At 53.9% G+C, this 14,811-nt stretch overlaps 2 protein-coding genes across 2 annotated transcripts; both read right to left on the bottom strand.

Moving 5' to 3' along the window:
• Positions 1 to 591: 591 nt before the first annotated feature.
• Positions 592 to 6,833, bottom strand: KRBA2 (KRAB-A domain containing 2). The gene is made up of 6 exons (XM_039231634.1): positions 6,462 to 6,833; positions 5,976 to 6,367; positions 5,826 to 5,844; positions 5,674 to 5,737; positions 4,038 to 4,271; positions 592 to 2,750 (listed from the first exon to the last, which is right to left on the bottom strand). The coding sequence occupies exons 1-6, from the start codon at positions 6,831 to 6,833 to the stop codon at positions 1,495 to 1,497; spliced, it is 2,337 nt and encodes a 778-aa protein (XP_039087565.1). The 3' UTR covers positions 592 to 1,494.
• An 886-nt stretch (positions 6,834 to 7,719) lies between these two features.
• On the bottom strand, positions 7,720 to 13,226 carry RPL26 (ribosomal protein L26). Its single transcript, XM_039231643.1, has 4 exons — positions 13,148 to 13,226; positions 11,863 to 12,035; positions 10,663 to 10,803; positions 7,720 to 7,899 (listed from the first exon to the last, which is right to left on the bottom strand). The coding sequence occupies exons 2-4, from the start codon at positions 12,028 to 12,030 to the stop codon at positions 7,771 to 7,773; spliced, it is 438 nt and encodes a 145-aa protein (XP_039087574.1). The 5' UTR covers positions 12,031 to 12,035; positions 13,148 to 13,226; the 3' UTR covers positions 7,720 to 7,770.
• Between the last annotated feature and the right edge of the window lie 1,585 nt (positions 13,227 to 14,811).

Raw genomic sequence — 14,811 nt, 5'->3', positions numbered from 1 at the left:
TGGGCTTCGGGCAGAAGGCTCCAGAACCCACAGGAAGGGAGCCCCGGACAGGAACGACGTCAGGCCCCTCTCCTTCCCTGTGCCCAGCTCTGCAGAATCACCTGCCCCACGACCGACCCTTGCTGAACACCCCCGATGGGCCTGGGAACACGGAACGCAGATCCAGGGGGCCCTCGTTCTCTCTGGCCAGGTCGGTTGTCCTTACTCTGAACCGTGACCCGGGCTGGCCCCTGCTCTACTCTCCTCTGGGCGGGGCCGTGACCTCCGGCTGACGTCTGCACTTTGCTCGGGTCCCTGGTTGCTTCCCTGCCCACTGGTCACTTCCTGGAATGCACAGACCTGTTCCAGAAACTCACGCGTTTCTATTCTGGAGGCACTGACAACTGGCAGATTCAGACCCAAGTCCCAGCCGTGCCTTCATCCTGACCCACTTTTATTTTTTTAATGTTTTTAAAAATTTTTTAATTTGTTTATTTTTTCTTTCTGAGAGAGAGAGAAAGACAGGGTGAGCAGGGGAGGGTCGGAGAGAAGCAGGCTCCAGGCTCTGAGCTGTTAGCACAGAGCCCGATGCAGGGCTCGAACCCACGAACCGCGAGATCATGACCTGAGCCGAAGTCGGGAGCTTAACCGACTGAGCCCCCCAGGTGCCCCCTGACCCACTTTTAAAAGGTTTCAGGCAGGTCACAGCTCCGCGTGCGTGCCCTGTGACAGCAGGGGTGGCGCATCGGTTCTTCCGGAAGCAGGAAGCAGCTCAGACGCTGAGGTGGCCCCTCTCCTCCTCCTCACTGCTTGTCCTTCATCCGCATCTCTTCCTCTGAGGCCCAGCGTTTTCGGATGTTGCCTGAGCGGGGCTTGGCAGCAGGCATAGGTCCTGGATACACGGAGGGCCCTACCCCCAGCTCGACACGCTGGAGACCCCATGGGTGCGCGTTCCGCGGCCAAACGTACTCTTCTCCTGGCGGCAGTTGGTGGAACCGTGTCCCCCAGAAGGACATGTCCAAGGCCAAATCCCCGATCCCCGTGAATCCGACCTCACTTGGTCTTTGCAAAGAATTACGGCGAGGAAGTCGAGATGGGATCGCCCCTGACTGGGGAGGGCCGCGCATCTGGTATCAATGGCGTCCTTTTAAGAGACAGAAAAGGAGACCGCAGAGAGACAGAGGGGAGAAGGCCCTGCGGAGAGGAGGCAGGGAACGCGCAGGACGGCCAGCAGCCACCAGGGAGCGGAGGCAGGCACCGAACGGATTCTCTCCGAGCCTCCAGAAGGAACAAGCCCTGCAGCCACCTTGATCTTGAACTTCTGGCCTCCAGAGCTGCGCGAGGGCATATTCCCGTCAAGCCGCCAAGTCCGCGGTCATGCGTTACGGACCCAACCCGCTTTTCCCCTTGGAGCAAGGACCGCCGCGGGCCGTAGAGCGCAGCCTTCAGGCTCCTTTCCCTGGGGCATCCGGCGACAGTTCTGAGCCGGCCGCACGGCACCCAGCAGGCGCCCGGTCACCAGCAGCAGAGGCCCAGGGCGCCCTGCGAGGTGCTGGGCTCGGCGGCTTCCGGGGGCGCGGGGTCGGCATCCTCCTCCACGTCGGGTCTGCCTGGCCCCCCCTCGGCCCTCTCCTCCTGCCGGATGCAGAGGCTGCGCTCCAGCCGCTCCTCGGCCGCCTCCAGCTCCTCCTCGGTCTGCAAGGCGGCCACAGCTTCCCGGGGCAAGTGTGACGAGAACAGGCCGACTTTGGCCTTGCAGCCAAACATGGCCTCGAACGGGCTCTGCTGCAAGGCATCGTCCACCAGCTGATTCCTCGCCAGCTGCACGAATCGCAGGCCTTCGGCCCAGCGGCGGGAGCCGTTACTCCGCATCCAGGCGCGAATCATGTTCGTGACGTCCTGGCTCGCTCGCTCCAGGGAGCGCCGGCCGTGGCCAGGGAGCTGCTGGCCACACGCGAGCCTCAGGTCTGGCCACACTCCGTTGAGCTCGCTGACAACCTGGCTCGTGAACTCCGCGCCACTGTCGGACTCCAGCACGCCGGGCGTGCCGAGAATCGTGAAGATATCCAGCAGGACACGGGCCACCTCCCGGGCCTGTTTGGCCCTTAGCGGCCGCAAGATGATAAACTTGGTCAAGCGGTCCTGGTAATACAGGATAAACTTGAACTCTCCATCGGCGTATGCCTGCATGTCAAGTACTTCAACTTGGCACCGGGAGTCGACGTCCTTAAGAGGCACGGGCTTGGGCCCCAGCCCTCTCTTGGGCACCGGGTTCTTCTGGTGGCACTGTTTACAGAGTGTCAGATACAAGACAATGACTTCTTTGGTGACATTCCCGTATCTTCCCTGCAGCTCCTTGAGCATGCGGGTCCGCCCACCGTGCCCAATATTGAGATGTGTGTCGTGAAGAATGTCAAACAGCTCTTCCTTGTGCACGTAATACCGTATTCGAGCGCGTTCCCCGTGAGTCGCCTCTATTAGCTTCTCTGTGCCTTGCACGGAGATCACGTCATATTTTGCGGCGCGTCGGTAGTCACGTGATGACTTCTTCCCCTTCTCCTTGGCTTCTTTGACCTCCTTTATTGTTTGAAAGTACTTTTCTTTGGAGAATACCTTGCTGTTGTAACTTTTGCTCTCTACTAACTTTGTCACGCTTGTCAGAAACTTTTCCCTCATGTTACTTATGTCCACTTCCATTTCGCTTGTGCTGGGAACAGCGGGGGTGTCACTTCCAGCTTTCTGGGGCATCACGGAGAGCGGGAAGAAGGATCCTAGGAAAGCGGGAAAGAAAGAAAGGTCACTTCACTGACAGTTCATCTGGAAGACTTTCCCTCCCAAGTTCCGCATTCTTCCGTCTGATGTCTGAAGACTACTACGTAGAGGAAGGAGAACACTGCAGGGGCGCCCGGGAGGCTCAGATGGTTGAGCGTCCGACTTCAGCTCAGGTCATGATCTCACGGTTTGTGGGTTCGAGCCCCATGTCGGGCTCTGTGCTGACAGCTCAGAGCCTGGAGCCTGTTTCAGATTCTGTGTCTCCCTCTCTCTCTGATCCTCCCCTGCTCATGCGGTCTCTCTCTCTCTCTCTCAAAAATAAACAAAACATTTAAAAAAAATAAATAAATAAAAAAGAAAGGTAATACAGTAAGAGTACAAAGCACTAACAGAATAAAGCAACTAAAAAGCCAAGCAACGGGAGCTTGGCTGGGAGGCTCAGTCATTTAAGTGTCCGACTCTTGACTTCGGCTCAGGCCATGATCTCACAGAAGAGGGATGGAGCCCCATGTTGGGCTCTGCGCTGAGCATGGAGCCGGCCTGAGATTCTCTCTCCTTTTCTCAAAATTAAAAAAAAAAAAAAAATTAAAAAGCCAACTAAGACCATCCAAAAGCAGACCATGTCAAAAGAATTTTACATCAGGAAGACGTATATGCGAACATGTAGTAATTTTAGACTTTATGCAAACAGAATAAATGAAATTATTAGCTCGTACAGGGAAAGCTGATTAGCTGGTCTTCATTAATTGAACAGGAGACAGGATAACTGGAAGTGCTTAAGCACAGTAGACTAATACCTTCCTTTGGTAATGCTTTTTTTGTTTAAAACAATTTTTTTAATGTTTATTTTTGAGAGAGAGAGAGCGTGAGCAGGGGGAGGGGCAGAGAGCGAGGGAGACACAGAACTGGAAGCAGGCTCCAGGCTCTGAGCTGTCGGCACAGAGCCCTACGCGGGGCTCGAACCCATGAATCGTGAGATCATGACCTGACCCGAAGCTGGACATTTAACCCACTGAGCCACTCAGGCGCCCCTCCCTCTTTTAAAATAATATAAATGGAAGGACGTTGCTAGAAAGTGCCACCTGCTACCAGCAAACTTTGAACTTGAAGTTCGCAGCAGGGAGGGCTCTTTAGCCTTCCCACGATCAACATAATCAATTTCCTGTGGCCCAAGAGTCTGTCCTCACTTTAGGACAATCGAGGAGAAAGTGGCAGGAAATTTTACAGTGACAGTTTCCCCTGCTGACCGTACACAGGATTAGCGACTGGAGACTCCGAGTCCTTACCCGGAGGGACCACATTCTCGTAACCATCCAGCATTGTGTCCCTGCACTCTTCAGCGGTCCATCCCAGAGGCGTCCAGACACCTCTAATCTTCGGCCATATCCTCCAAAGGTCGCCACCTCTTGAAACGACGCCAGCCGCAGCCACAGGGACCGTCCCTGGCGGCCGCAGTGGGACTGGGGAAGAGACAGCGGAGGGGACCCGGGATGAAGGCCAGCGTAAGTGGACTTGGGGTGTGAGTCATGTGAATCCCGTACGGGAGATAACAGAAATAAGGAGAAGGTCTCCTATCCGACCACTTGAGTCCAGCTTCGTGGGTGAGGAAGAAAAGTCCCGCCCTCCGGGGAGGTCTGTAGGCTGGGGCTGTCTGGACATTGCCTGGCCTGAGACCCACATGTTTCCGGAACGAAGCAGAGTCCAAGTGAGCCTGTGTGCCCTCAAGGTTGGGAGACACTTTCCGGACAGGCTTGATGGCTGTGACCTGAGGCAGCAGGGCGTTTCCAGAAACAGAAGTATTACACGTATACAGAGAGATTTGTTAGGAGAGTTATCACCGAAAAGAGATACCCCAGAGCCCACACTCCACCAGGTGGGAGAATTCCTCAGGGACAGAACCTGATACTCAGGTGTCTAAACCCAGATTCCTTAGAGCAGCTCCAGACTGCAGGATGGGGACGCGGCCAGGGGAAGAGTTCATATGATGGTAGCAGGAATCCCAACGGTCCGAGAAAAACGAGATCCCGAGGATCCCAGCCATCAAATGCAGAGCTGACGGCTAGGGGCAGCATCCTGAAAAGCCAAGAAAGATGAAAAGGTTTCAGAGCTCTGAGCAAGAGTCTTAGCTGAGCTGAGGTCCTGAAGGTTCTCTGCTAAAAAGGCTTCAAACTCCGTTGCTCAGCATCACTGGTCGACCATGGAACATTCCTGATTCTAAGACCTTACGGACTATAAAACCACCGACTTACTGATGACTTTCTTTTGAGTGGAAAACCAGAGAACCTATACTAACGAACACACCCAGGTTAAACTATGCGGAAGACGCACATTTTAGTAGTGAAGGAATAGAAATGTTTGCAAATGGTGTTTAAGTCTGAGCTCACGATCCTCAGTGTACACTGACGTGTTAAAGGCTCTGAGAAGTTCCGCAGTCAAACCAAGTTTGTTTCACCTAACAGTCACATTAGTCACTTTGTTTCTGAAGGCATATCTGTTATCATCTCACAGCCCTCATGGTCCTTAGAAGAGACCTGAAAACCCCACGATATTCAACAGGATCCAGTAAAGCACCTTCTAGACTCCTCATTGAAACCAGCATCTCTCAGAAATGGAGCGGCTGCACTGGCGGCTATACGCGGCCCTCCAGGGGATGGCAAAGGAAGGAAGAGCCTCATCTGCATCTCATAAAAGAACGAAGACAGGCTGGAAAAAATTTATAATCAACTGGTGCAAAATCTCAGCCTTTAATATGAGATACAGTCCTTACACTATACCAGGAAATTCTGAGGCACAGCCCCCCGACCCCATTTGGCTAGCACACCTACTTTGGTTAGTCTACCCAGTGTACTTTGTTTTTTAAGAAAATCAGAACGATTTACCTAAACGTGGAGATTGGGGAATTTCAGAAGCATCCTAACTGACCGATGTCCTTGGCAAATGGGAAGATGTGGACACACTGGGAACTCTGCTGCTTGGCCACAACAGGCTGGAGGGGGAGAGCAGCGCCCGTTAGACAGTCTGCACGGTCCTGCTTCTCAGGGTCCCTCGGCCCCCTGCCGGCTTGTCCGGCTTACCTGCCCAGCCCTGCGCCGTCTGGGTGTTCAAACACCCGCTGGACGGCAGCACGAAAGAGCCTGTGTTGCGCTTCCCGGCGCCCTCTGTGTCGGTGGGGGGTACGGGGAAAAAAAAATGACCTTTGGTTAGAGGAAACCGGAAACACGCACCTGTGGGTTTTCGCTTTGGCGCCCCGGACCCGGACGGTCCTTTCACGGATCCCCCGAATCCCACCCAGCCCAAATCGGCCTCCTTCCCGCCGCGGTCCGATCCGCAGCCCCAGCTGGGGGCCCCGCCCCCTCCCCCGCGGGCCACTCCGTGGAGCACTTCGCTTCGGGGTCGTAGGGGCCCGGCGGGTGGGAGCTGCGCCAGCCACCTCGCGACTGCCGCTCGGAGGGCCCCGGAATACGGAGCCCAGACGGAAGGTACTCAGAGCGCGCTGGCAAGCACTTGCCGCTCCGGTGCCGCGGCGACGTCGCGCAGAGCGAGGGTCGAGGGCGGCGGCCTGGGAGGTCAGGTTCGGGGGCTGCCGCTTACTGTGGGCCCGGCCTCGGCGGAGTGACTGCGGCCTCAGGCCAGAAACGGCGGAGGTTCCGGCGTCCGGCTGGAGACTCGGCGGTAACGCCGGCAGGGCGCTGAGCCCAGTGTCCCCGCACCTCCCGGGACCTGGCTCGGGCAGCAGCTCCCCCTGCGCGGCCCCCCTCCCCGCACTCCCGCGGGCTTGCCCCGCCCACCCCGCGAGGCCAGACGGAGGACCGGGGGCCCGGGCGCCGAGGGGACGCGCTGGCGGCCGCGGCGTCGGGGCCCGCCCACCCCGCGTGCAGCCGCGGCCTCGCCTCCCGCCCGCGCGTGCCCAGTGGGTCCCTGGGGGGGGGGGGAGGTGCGGGCGTTCGCACCGGAAGCGGCTCCGCGCCGGCCGGAAGCCCCGCCCCTGACGCCGCGGGCCGGCCGGCACCCTTTCCACGCTCGGGTCCTACCCGGCCCCTCGTTGGGAGGTCGCGAGAACTAGGGATATGCGAGGGCGGCATGCCCGTGACCTTGGCAGCGCAAGCCACGGAGCCCGGGCCGCCGCGGCAAGGCGGTTATTCGCCCACGTTGTTGCACAGCCTGCAGCTCGCGAAGCCGCATTCATCGTTCCGCGTCCAGAAACTTCCATGTCCAGTGAGCGAGGGCAGAGGCACGTGTCTACACTGGCCGCCTATTTATGGAGTCCCGAGAACCCGCGTCGCAGACGGACAGCGCTTACTGAAAACCGCAACCTAAAGATAGGTTTTGTTGGGGCGCCTGAATGGCTCAGTCGGTTGGTTAAGTGTCCGACCGGCTCAGGTCACGGATCTCACGGTTCGTGGGTTCAAGCCCTGCATCGGTCTCTGTGCTGACAGCTCAGAGCCTGGAGCCTTTTTCAAATTCTGTGTCTCCCTCTCTCCCTGACCCTCCCCTGCCCAGTCTCTCTCTCAGAAATAAACCATTAAAAAAATAGGCTACTACTATATAGACGCTCACCTAGCGTAACTGGAGTGAGACGGTTTCAAGAGGCAGGCTCCCAGGTAGCTGCCTACCTAGGCCTCTTAATGAGCCATGATGTCCCCCCCAGTACTGCCTGCTGTAAACATGAAGAGGGGCGCTGGGCTGGCTCAGTGCATGCAGAGTGACTCTTGATCTCAGGGCTGAGTTCCAGCCACACAGCGGGCATGGAGTCAACTGGGGTGGGTGGGGGGTAATCACTACCTTATCAGTCCTGACTTTAGAATATTCTTAAATGCCAATCGTTAAAACAACTGATGCTCCAATGGAAAAACCCAGACAGTAAATCAAGCCACAAGAGAGGGGCAGCTGGCCTTCAGATGGCAAATGTCACCTAACTTCCCTGAAAACAGGTCCCCCGTGAAGTGGGTAGTGTCTCCAAGCACCACATCGTTTTATCATTTTAACAGTTTTTTATTTCACGTCGTACTTAAGATTACTTTATTCCTGCATCTTCTCAAGTGTTTCTTCCTTGTATTTGCCCTTTTCCTTTCCTACTTGGCGAGATTTGGCTTTGCGTTCGAGGATCTTTTTGCGGTCTTTGTCCAGTTTTAGTCTGGTGATAACCACCTGCAGAAAAATAAAAACACTTCTAAGCCTTGAACAGTTACCGGTTTCACAAGCTCACCAAGCCATCCGCGCTTGTTTCTATCATAACCTCTGAATGCTCAAGGCAGAGATGCAGCCGCCCCCAGGCTTCAGCCCACAAAGCCGCAGCACAGACCTCGTTTCAACAGATCTAACTGTTAAACCTCCAGATTATGATAAAGTTTAGTTTCATGAAGGAAGGGGAGGGAAAAGGGGGTAAAGGGCACTGAAGCAGCTCTGCAAGCACAGCGTCTGACCGAAAAAAATCTCCGCTGTCACAGAGCTTGTATTTTAGTATTGGCGGGGGGGGGGGGGGGTTAGAAAACAAACTAAGTGAATCTATGTCAGGCTCTGACTCAGGCTCTGACCTAGAGAAAGGCAGAGCAACACGGGGAGGCTAAGGAATGCTGGCGAACCGGGACCGCGTCACACGTGACCAAACAAGGCCCTACTAGTAAGGCCAAGTTCAGACACTTGAAACCTTGAACGCGTTATGGTGAGAGAAATCAGAGACCTGTATACTGTGTGGCTCCCTTACATGTGGAATTGTAACACCAGAGAATGAAATGGTGGTCGCCAAGGAACGGATGAGAGACAGGACCGATGTTAAGGGTACAAACTTATAGTGACCTGTACACAATACTCTATCAAAATCACCAACCTGCTAAGAAACCAAGACTCAGTTACTCCAATTACTAATGAGGATAGCTACGTACCATGACCGAGGTACATTATTGCTACAATGGCAATCACATCACCGTTTATAAATCTATTGAACTAACATCACACACACCTTGAATTTACACATTATGTCAAATATACTGAACTCTGCCCCCCAGGCACCCAATAGATTCCAATAAAAAACAAAAAAGACAGGGGCGCCTGGGTGGCTTAGTCGGTTAAGCGTCTGACTTTCGCTTAGGTCACGATCTCGCGGTTTGTGGGTTCGAGCCCCGCTTCGGGCTCTGTGCTGACTGCCAGCTCGGAGCCTGGAGCCTGTTTCACAGTCTGTGTCTCCCTCTCTCTCTGACCCTCCCCTGTTCACGCTGTCTCTCTCTCTCCTAGAAATAAATTAAAAAAAACAAAACAAAAAATATATTTAAAAAAACAAAACAAAAAGACAAACACCTGAAAAAAAGGGGGGTTAAATTGAAGAGTGATTTTGGTAAAATCACAGCAAGTGCAGAAATCCAAAGGCAGAAGAACCTGAAAGGTTTATATATGCATCTTTCTCAATCCTAAGCGTGTCTCAGAATCAGCTGGAGGCTTGTCACACAGACCCCGGCTGCCGGCTGGCTCAGCGCACCCGACCGGAACCTGAACTCTGAGGCGACCAGGTGATGCCAACAGCACACAGGCTGGGAGCAGCTCAGTGGTGGGAGTGCGGCGGCCGGCCGACTAGATGGGGAAGAGTGGCCGCTACAAGCAGCTGGTGAGATCGAGTAAGGTCTTAAAGGCCACTCTGGGGCACCTGGGTGGCTGTCAGTTAAGCACTTGACGCCTGAGTTAGGCTCAGGTCATGATCTCAGTTTAGGAGTTCCAGCCCCACACTGGGTTCTGCCCGGACGGTGTGGAGCCTGCGCAGGATTCTCTCCCTCAAAATAAATATGCCGTTAGATTTGTGTGAAGTCCCCAGACTGAACTAAAGAGATGATCACTGAGCCCCAACAAAGGAAGGGGTATGTCCTGGGCTGTGCTACCTGGAAAAGACCAGGAATTTCTCACGGGATTCGTGACCCGGACAATCGGTGATCCACCAGTGATCAAACGCAGGACTGGCGAAGGTCGGGAAACGGTAAAGTCCTTGCTCTCAGGAGATACGTTACATATTCAAGTAACTCGAGGACATGTCAGGACACTTGTAATCCACTGGGGGTAAGGAAGAGGGGTAAAGAGAATGCAGGGAAATAGTCATAGTGAATTTGAGGTGAAAGATATGCAGGAACTTCACATCAGTCTTTCAACTTTCCTGTAATTTGAAAATAGATTAAAAAAACTTTTTTTTATGTTTATTTGAGAGCGAGCAAGAGCGAACAAGGGAGGAACAAAGAGGAGACACAGAATCCAAAGCAAGCTCCAGGCTCTGAGCTGTCAGCACAGACACGGACAAGGGGCTGGAACCCACGAACCATAAGACAGATCATGACCTGAGCTGAAGTCGGACGCTTAAGCCTCCCAGGCGCCCCTGAAAAACAGATTTATGAAAGCAACATAAAATCTGTTAAAAAACAAAACAAAACCACAAAACCCAAAACTGGGAAGCCTGGGCGGCTCAGTCGGTTATGCATTGGACTCTTGATTTCAGGTCAGGTCAGATGTCACGATTTGTGAGTTGGAGCCCCACAATGGGCTCTGCACGGACAACCTGGAGCCTGCTTGGGATTCTCCGTCTCTCCCTCTCCCCTCCTCACTGTCTCTCTCAAAATAAACAAACATTAAAAAATAAAGTAAAAATTATTCCATTTCTTAATTTTAAGTTTTGTTGTCAGGCTGATCACTTTACTGATCACTTCTGACCAAACGGTACATTACATATACACAGTGTTAAAAACAACTTCATCTCATAAAACTTTTTAGACTTGTTTCCTGGATGCCATTCAAATACGGTATCTGCTCTAAGACTGATTTCTGGAAGCTCTCAAACCAGGAGATTCTATTTCCATGGGATTGCTCTGCAAACGAGCAACTCCACCTGCCAACACTCGCTGTCGTTTCCGTCCCTCAAGCATCCTCAGAAACACGCACCTTGCTGGGGTGGATGCCCACGTGGACAGTGGTGCCGTTTGCCTTCTCTCGCTGTACCCGTTCAATGTAAATGACATATTTCTTCCTGTAAACCTGGACTACTTTGCCAATCTGCTGACCTTTGTAGTGTCCCCGCACCACCTGAATGCAAATGCACGGACAACAGAAATATTAAGAAAATTAAGTCAGGAAAGGGAAATCACGTAAATGCTCAGACCCGTTAAGACCCTTCGGTTTTGAAAGATGGAAGAGTTACCGGAAAAGTGCCAGTAATTCTCTCTGGCTTTAATTAACCAGCAAATAAACCCTGCCCCCATCTACACCTTGTGAAGGAGGATGCATCATCCATGAACTCATGGTCCTCAAGCAGTGGTGGGCTTGCTAGAAGGTTAAAAGTGAGCCCACTCGGCCTTCTGTAGCCAGGTGACGGAAGGACCTTTAGTCCATCTCAAAGGAAGCAGGAGGCCACAAGATGTAATTCACAACCTGCTCAGGTGTCCCACCCGGTGCCAGAGTTGGCAAATACATGTGGGGAAAAGACCCAATTCTTCCTCAAAGTTTACCAGCGTCCTACCTGGGAGCCCTGGCGATCCTGTTCGCCAGGAAGCAACCCAAAGCGTTTCCGAAAGACACCCTGAGCTTTCCTTCCAGATCCACGTTTCCTCGCGTGAACGTGATCTCAAACGCAAAGAAAGCCACCCCGCAAATCCAATGGCAATTCTAGCGCCAGCCCCGAAGCTGGGCACCACTTGGGCACTACCCTCATCGGAGAATACGGGGGACAGGGGAGTTGCGTTAGAGGCTGCCTGACTCTTGCAATCAACAGCTGCGGGTCCCAGCTAAGAAACGTTCTCAAAGACGTTCACTTAAACAGATGTGACGAGTTAATCACCGGGAAACGCGCAAAACCATCGGAGACGATGGTTCACTTCCAGCCCCTGTATCTGGACCCTCTGCTGCCTCATCAACGACCAACCACGCCGAGGAAAAGAGAACGACAAAGTAACGCTCTGGTCCCCCACCAGCTTTCCTCCTTCTGATGCTCGGGACAACCGCTGCTTTTTCTTGTTTGGGTTCGTGGGTCCCTCGTGCAATCCCACCCTGGGGAGTAACATGCCAGGCGCGTCCTTCTCAGGAGGCGAGCCCTCCTCATGGCAGGCGTGCGGGTACCTGCCGCGGCGACCCGAGCACAGCGCGTACCTGTACTTCGTCGTCCTTCCGGATGGGCATGGAGCGAACGTTGTACTTCTGCCGCAGCTCTTTGGAAAGAGGGGAGGACATAATCTTCCTGCGAATGTGGGAAGGGGCATTGAAGTGCCTTTTGCGGTTCTTGCTCCGGTCAGAGGTGACAAACGGATTGAACTTCATGTTGGCTGAAGAGAGTGAAAAGAGGTATAAATCCTTAAACGCTCAAAATCTCATTTAGCGTCCCAACAAGTGGCATTTCCAGCAATTCCATCTCTGAACGTCCAAAAGACCCACAAAACCTGTCATGCTTTCTATAGATTCATTCTTTGGACAAATAGTTTTAACGTTTATTCATTTTTTAAAAAATGTTTTTTATTTATTTCTAGGAAAGAGAGAGAGAGCGTGAGCAGGGAGGGTCAGAGAGAGGGAGTGACAGACTCTGAAACAGGCTCCAAGCTCTGGGCTGGCAGTCAGCACAGAGCCCGACGCGGGGCCCGAACCCACAAACCGCGAGATCATGACCTAAGCGAAAGTCGGACGCTTAACCGACTAAGCTACCCAGGCGCCCCAACGTTTATTCATTTTTGAGACAGAGCGCGAGCTGGGAAAGGGCAGAGGAAAAGGGAGACCTGGGATCCGAAGCAGGCTCCAGGCTCTGAGCTGTCAGCATAGAGCTCAAAGCGGGGCTCGAACCCACGAACCGGGAGATCATGACCTGAGCCGAAGTCGGGCGCCTAGTTAAGCTGTTGGTTCTCAGCCTCCAAGCGCCTGAAATACCGGGTAAGGAACTTAAGACAGGACTTTTATCTCTGATGAAGGCAAAATGGACCGACATCTCAATACTCAATTACAACACCACGCTTTACAAAGGCCAACGCCAACACACTACCAACTTGAACGTGAACACATTTAGCTCCGTCCTCCCCAAACCCGGGAAGTGCCGCACATCTCGGGTCCCAAAAAGCCTTCTAAGGAGCGAGGGCGGCCTGCAAGTTCCCTGGCTTTGCCAAAGGCATTTCGAGGCTCTTCTTTAAGAAACTACACTGACTAGACTTGATCCATTTGCGCAGAACCCCTCCTCGCCGGGCTCCGATTCCGAGTTCCCAAACCCCTCTCCTTCTCCCTTCCCGAGCCGGCCGCCCCTGGAGTGAGGGGAAGAGAGGCTGGGGACTATCCCAGCCCCTCTCCCTCGGTGCTACTCGCTCACCGGGAGAGCATCGGGCCCCCAGGGCCAAAAGACAACGTGCCCGCAAACCGATGGCCGCGGATTACTCGCGCTCGGCCGGGGAAACCTTACCCGCTGCAGCTCCAGCGATGGCCGCAAAAGGGAAGAGAGCTCCACGCCACTTCCGGTTCTGTAAGTTTGCGAGAGATCTCGCGAGACCGATCGTCTCTTGGCGCGAGAGAGGCGCTGGGTTTGAATGAGGAGAGGAAACTGGGAAAGAAATTGGTAAGTAGTGTCCCCCAGCGGCTAGGAGGGGACCTGCGGGGACCTGCAAAACTGCCCTTTTCGGGGCCCTGTACCTCCCCCGGGGGAGGTCTGGGTTCTGCAGCTGCGTTCTCTAGGTAGGCGCGGTCCCGGGGGCGGGGGCTGCTCAGGGTGTGACTGTCCCCGGGCGTGGTGAGAGGGAGCAGGCGCCCCATTAGCCTGGTGCACACTGGCGACCTCGGTTCCGTGGACCCCGCTGAGCCCCCACCCCGGGCCCGTGGCGCGGGCGTGGCGAGCGCGCCGGTCCTTTAACGAGCTGCGGCCGGCGCGTGCTGCCACCCCGCCCCGCGGCGTGTGCTGCCGGCGCCCTGAGGCCCGCCCGAGACCTGGCCCCGGCTGGGACCCGCGATCCGCCCCCGCCCGGCGCAAGGAGATTGAACCTGAGTTTCTAACGAGGTGATGCCAGAGGGTGCCGGTCCGACAGCGCCCTTGCAAGGAGGCCTTTGCAAGCGGAGCGCTGCCCCCCTTTCTGGATTGTACTGCGTGTGGTCTTCGGGTTCAGGGTCTGATGGAAGCAGGGCGAGGGGGTGCGCTCCCCTGCAAGCGGATTCTGGGGCAGCCTGCAGTGGGGGTGGGGGTGGGGGGCGGCTCTCGCAGGATGTCCTGCCTGCCGCGTCCCCAGTAGGGGATTGGTTTCTGTGGAATGAATAATGCATTGTCAATAAATGAATGATGCAATGTCCGCATTTCATGATAATTCCTAAGACACAGTGAGCTTGAGTGAGCTTGTGGCGTCCTAGAAACGCTCTTCCACTCCCTTGTACGTTGTTAACTCTAATCCACCAAACAGCCTTGTGATGCTGGTACACTATTATTGTTCCCATTATACAGATGGGGATATTGAGCCGCAGAGGAGTGGGAGGAACTTGTACACGTTTTGTAGAACCCATAGGTTATGGAAGGCCCCGCTAGGTGCTCCCCAGTCCCTTCCCTATATGGTCCCACTTTCTAGGACTCCATTTGGTCATCAAATTGCAAGAAACCATGACGTTGAGGGGCCAGGGTAGAATCAGTAAAGAACCTGTGTTTTTGTGATTTTTAAAAAAGTTGTGCTTTAAATGGGCTGTAAGGTAAACAGCCCCGGATTTTATTTCGAACTGAAAAATTCAGATAGAGTATCTCTACTACAATTTTCTCTTGTTTTCTCTTTTCTTTTCTCTTCTTTTCTTTTCTCTTTTCTCTCCTTTTCTCTCCTTTTCTCTCCTTTTCTCTCCTTTTCTCTCCTTTCCTTTCCTTTCCTTTCCTTTCCTTTCCTTTCCTTTCCTTTCCTTTCCTTTCCTTTCCTTTCCTTTCCTTTCCTTTCCTTTCCTTTCCTTTCCTTTCCTTTCCTTTCCTTTCCTTTCCTTTCCTTTCCTTTCGTGTAAACTCTACATCAAACCTAGAGCTCGACCTCACGACCACAGATCAAGGGGCACACGCTCTACTGGCTGTGCCATCCAGGAGCCCCTACAATTCTTTTCAACGAATGTTTA

The sequence above is a fragment of the Hyaena hyaena genome, unplaced genomic scaffold, assembly GCF_003009895.1.
Source record: "Hyaena hyaena isolate Hyena2069 unplaced genomic scaffold, ASM300989v1 scaffold_58, whole genome shotgun sequence".
Taxonomy (NCBI): Eukaryota; Metazoa; Chordata; class Mammalia; order Carnivora; family Hyaenidae; genus Hyaena; species Hyaena hyaena.
This window is presented reverse-complemented; position numbering and strand designations above follow the sequence as displayed.

Bases quoted from the DNA above. Each gene is read 5' to 3' on its own strand.
- KRBA2 (XM_039231634.1), bottom strand. From the start codon at position 6,833: ATGCCGCCCTCGCATATCCCTAGTTCTCGCGACCTCCCAACGAGGGGC. The intron at 4,272-5,673 runs GTCAGTTAGGAT...TCACATGACTCA, and splicing joins CCCATTTGCCAAGGACATCG to CACCCCAAGTCCACTTACGC. The intron at 2,751-4,037 runs GTAAGGACTCGG...CCGCTTTCCTAG, and splicing joins CGAGAATGTGGTCCCTCCGG to GATCCTTCTTCCCGCTCTCC.
- RPL26 (XM_039231643.1), bottom strand. From the start codon at position 12,030: ATGAAGTTCAATCCGTTTGTCACCTCTGACCGGAGCAAGAACCGCAAA. The intron at 10,804-11,862 runs GTACGCGCTGTG...ATTTGCATTCAG, and splicing joins GGAAGGACGACGAAGTACAG to GTGGTGCGGGGACACTACAA. The intron at 7,900-10,662 runs GTGCGTGTTTCT...ATTTTTCTGCAG, and splicing joins TGGGCATCCACCCCAGCAAG to GTGGTTATCACCAGACTAAA.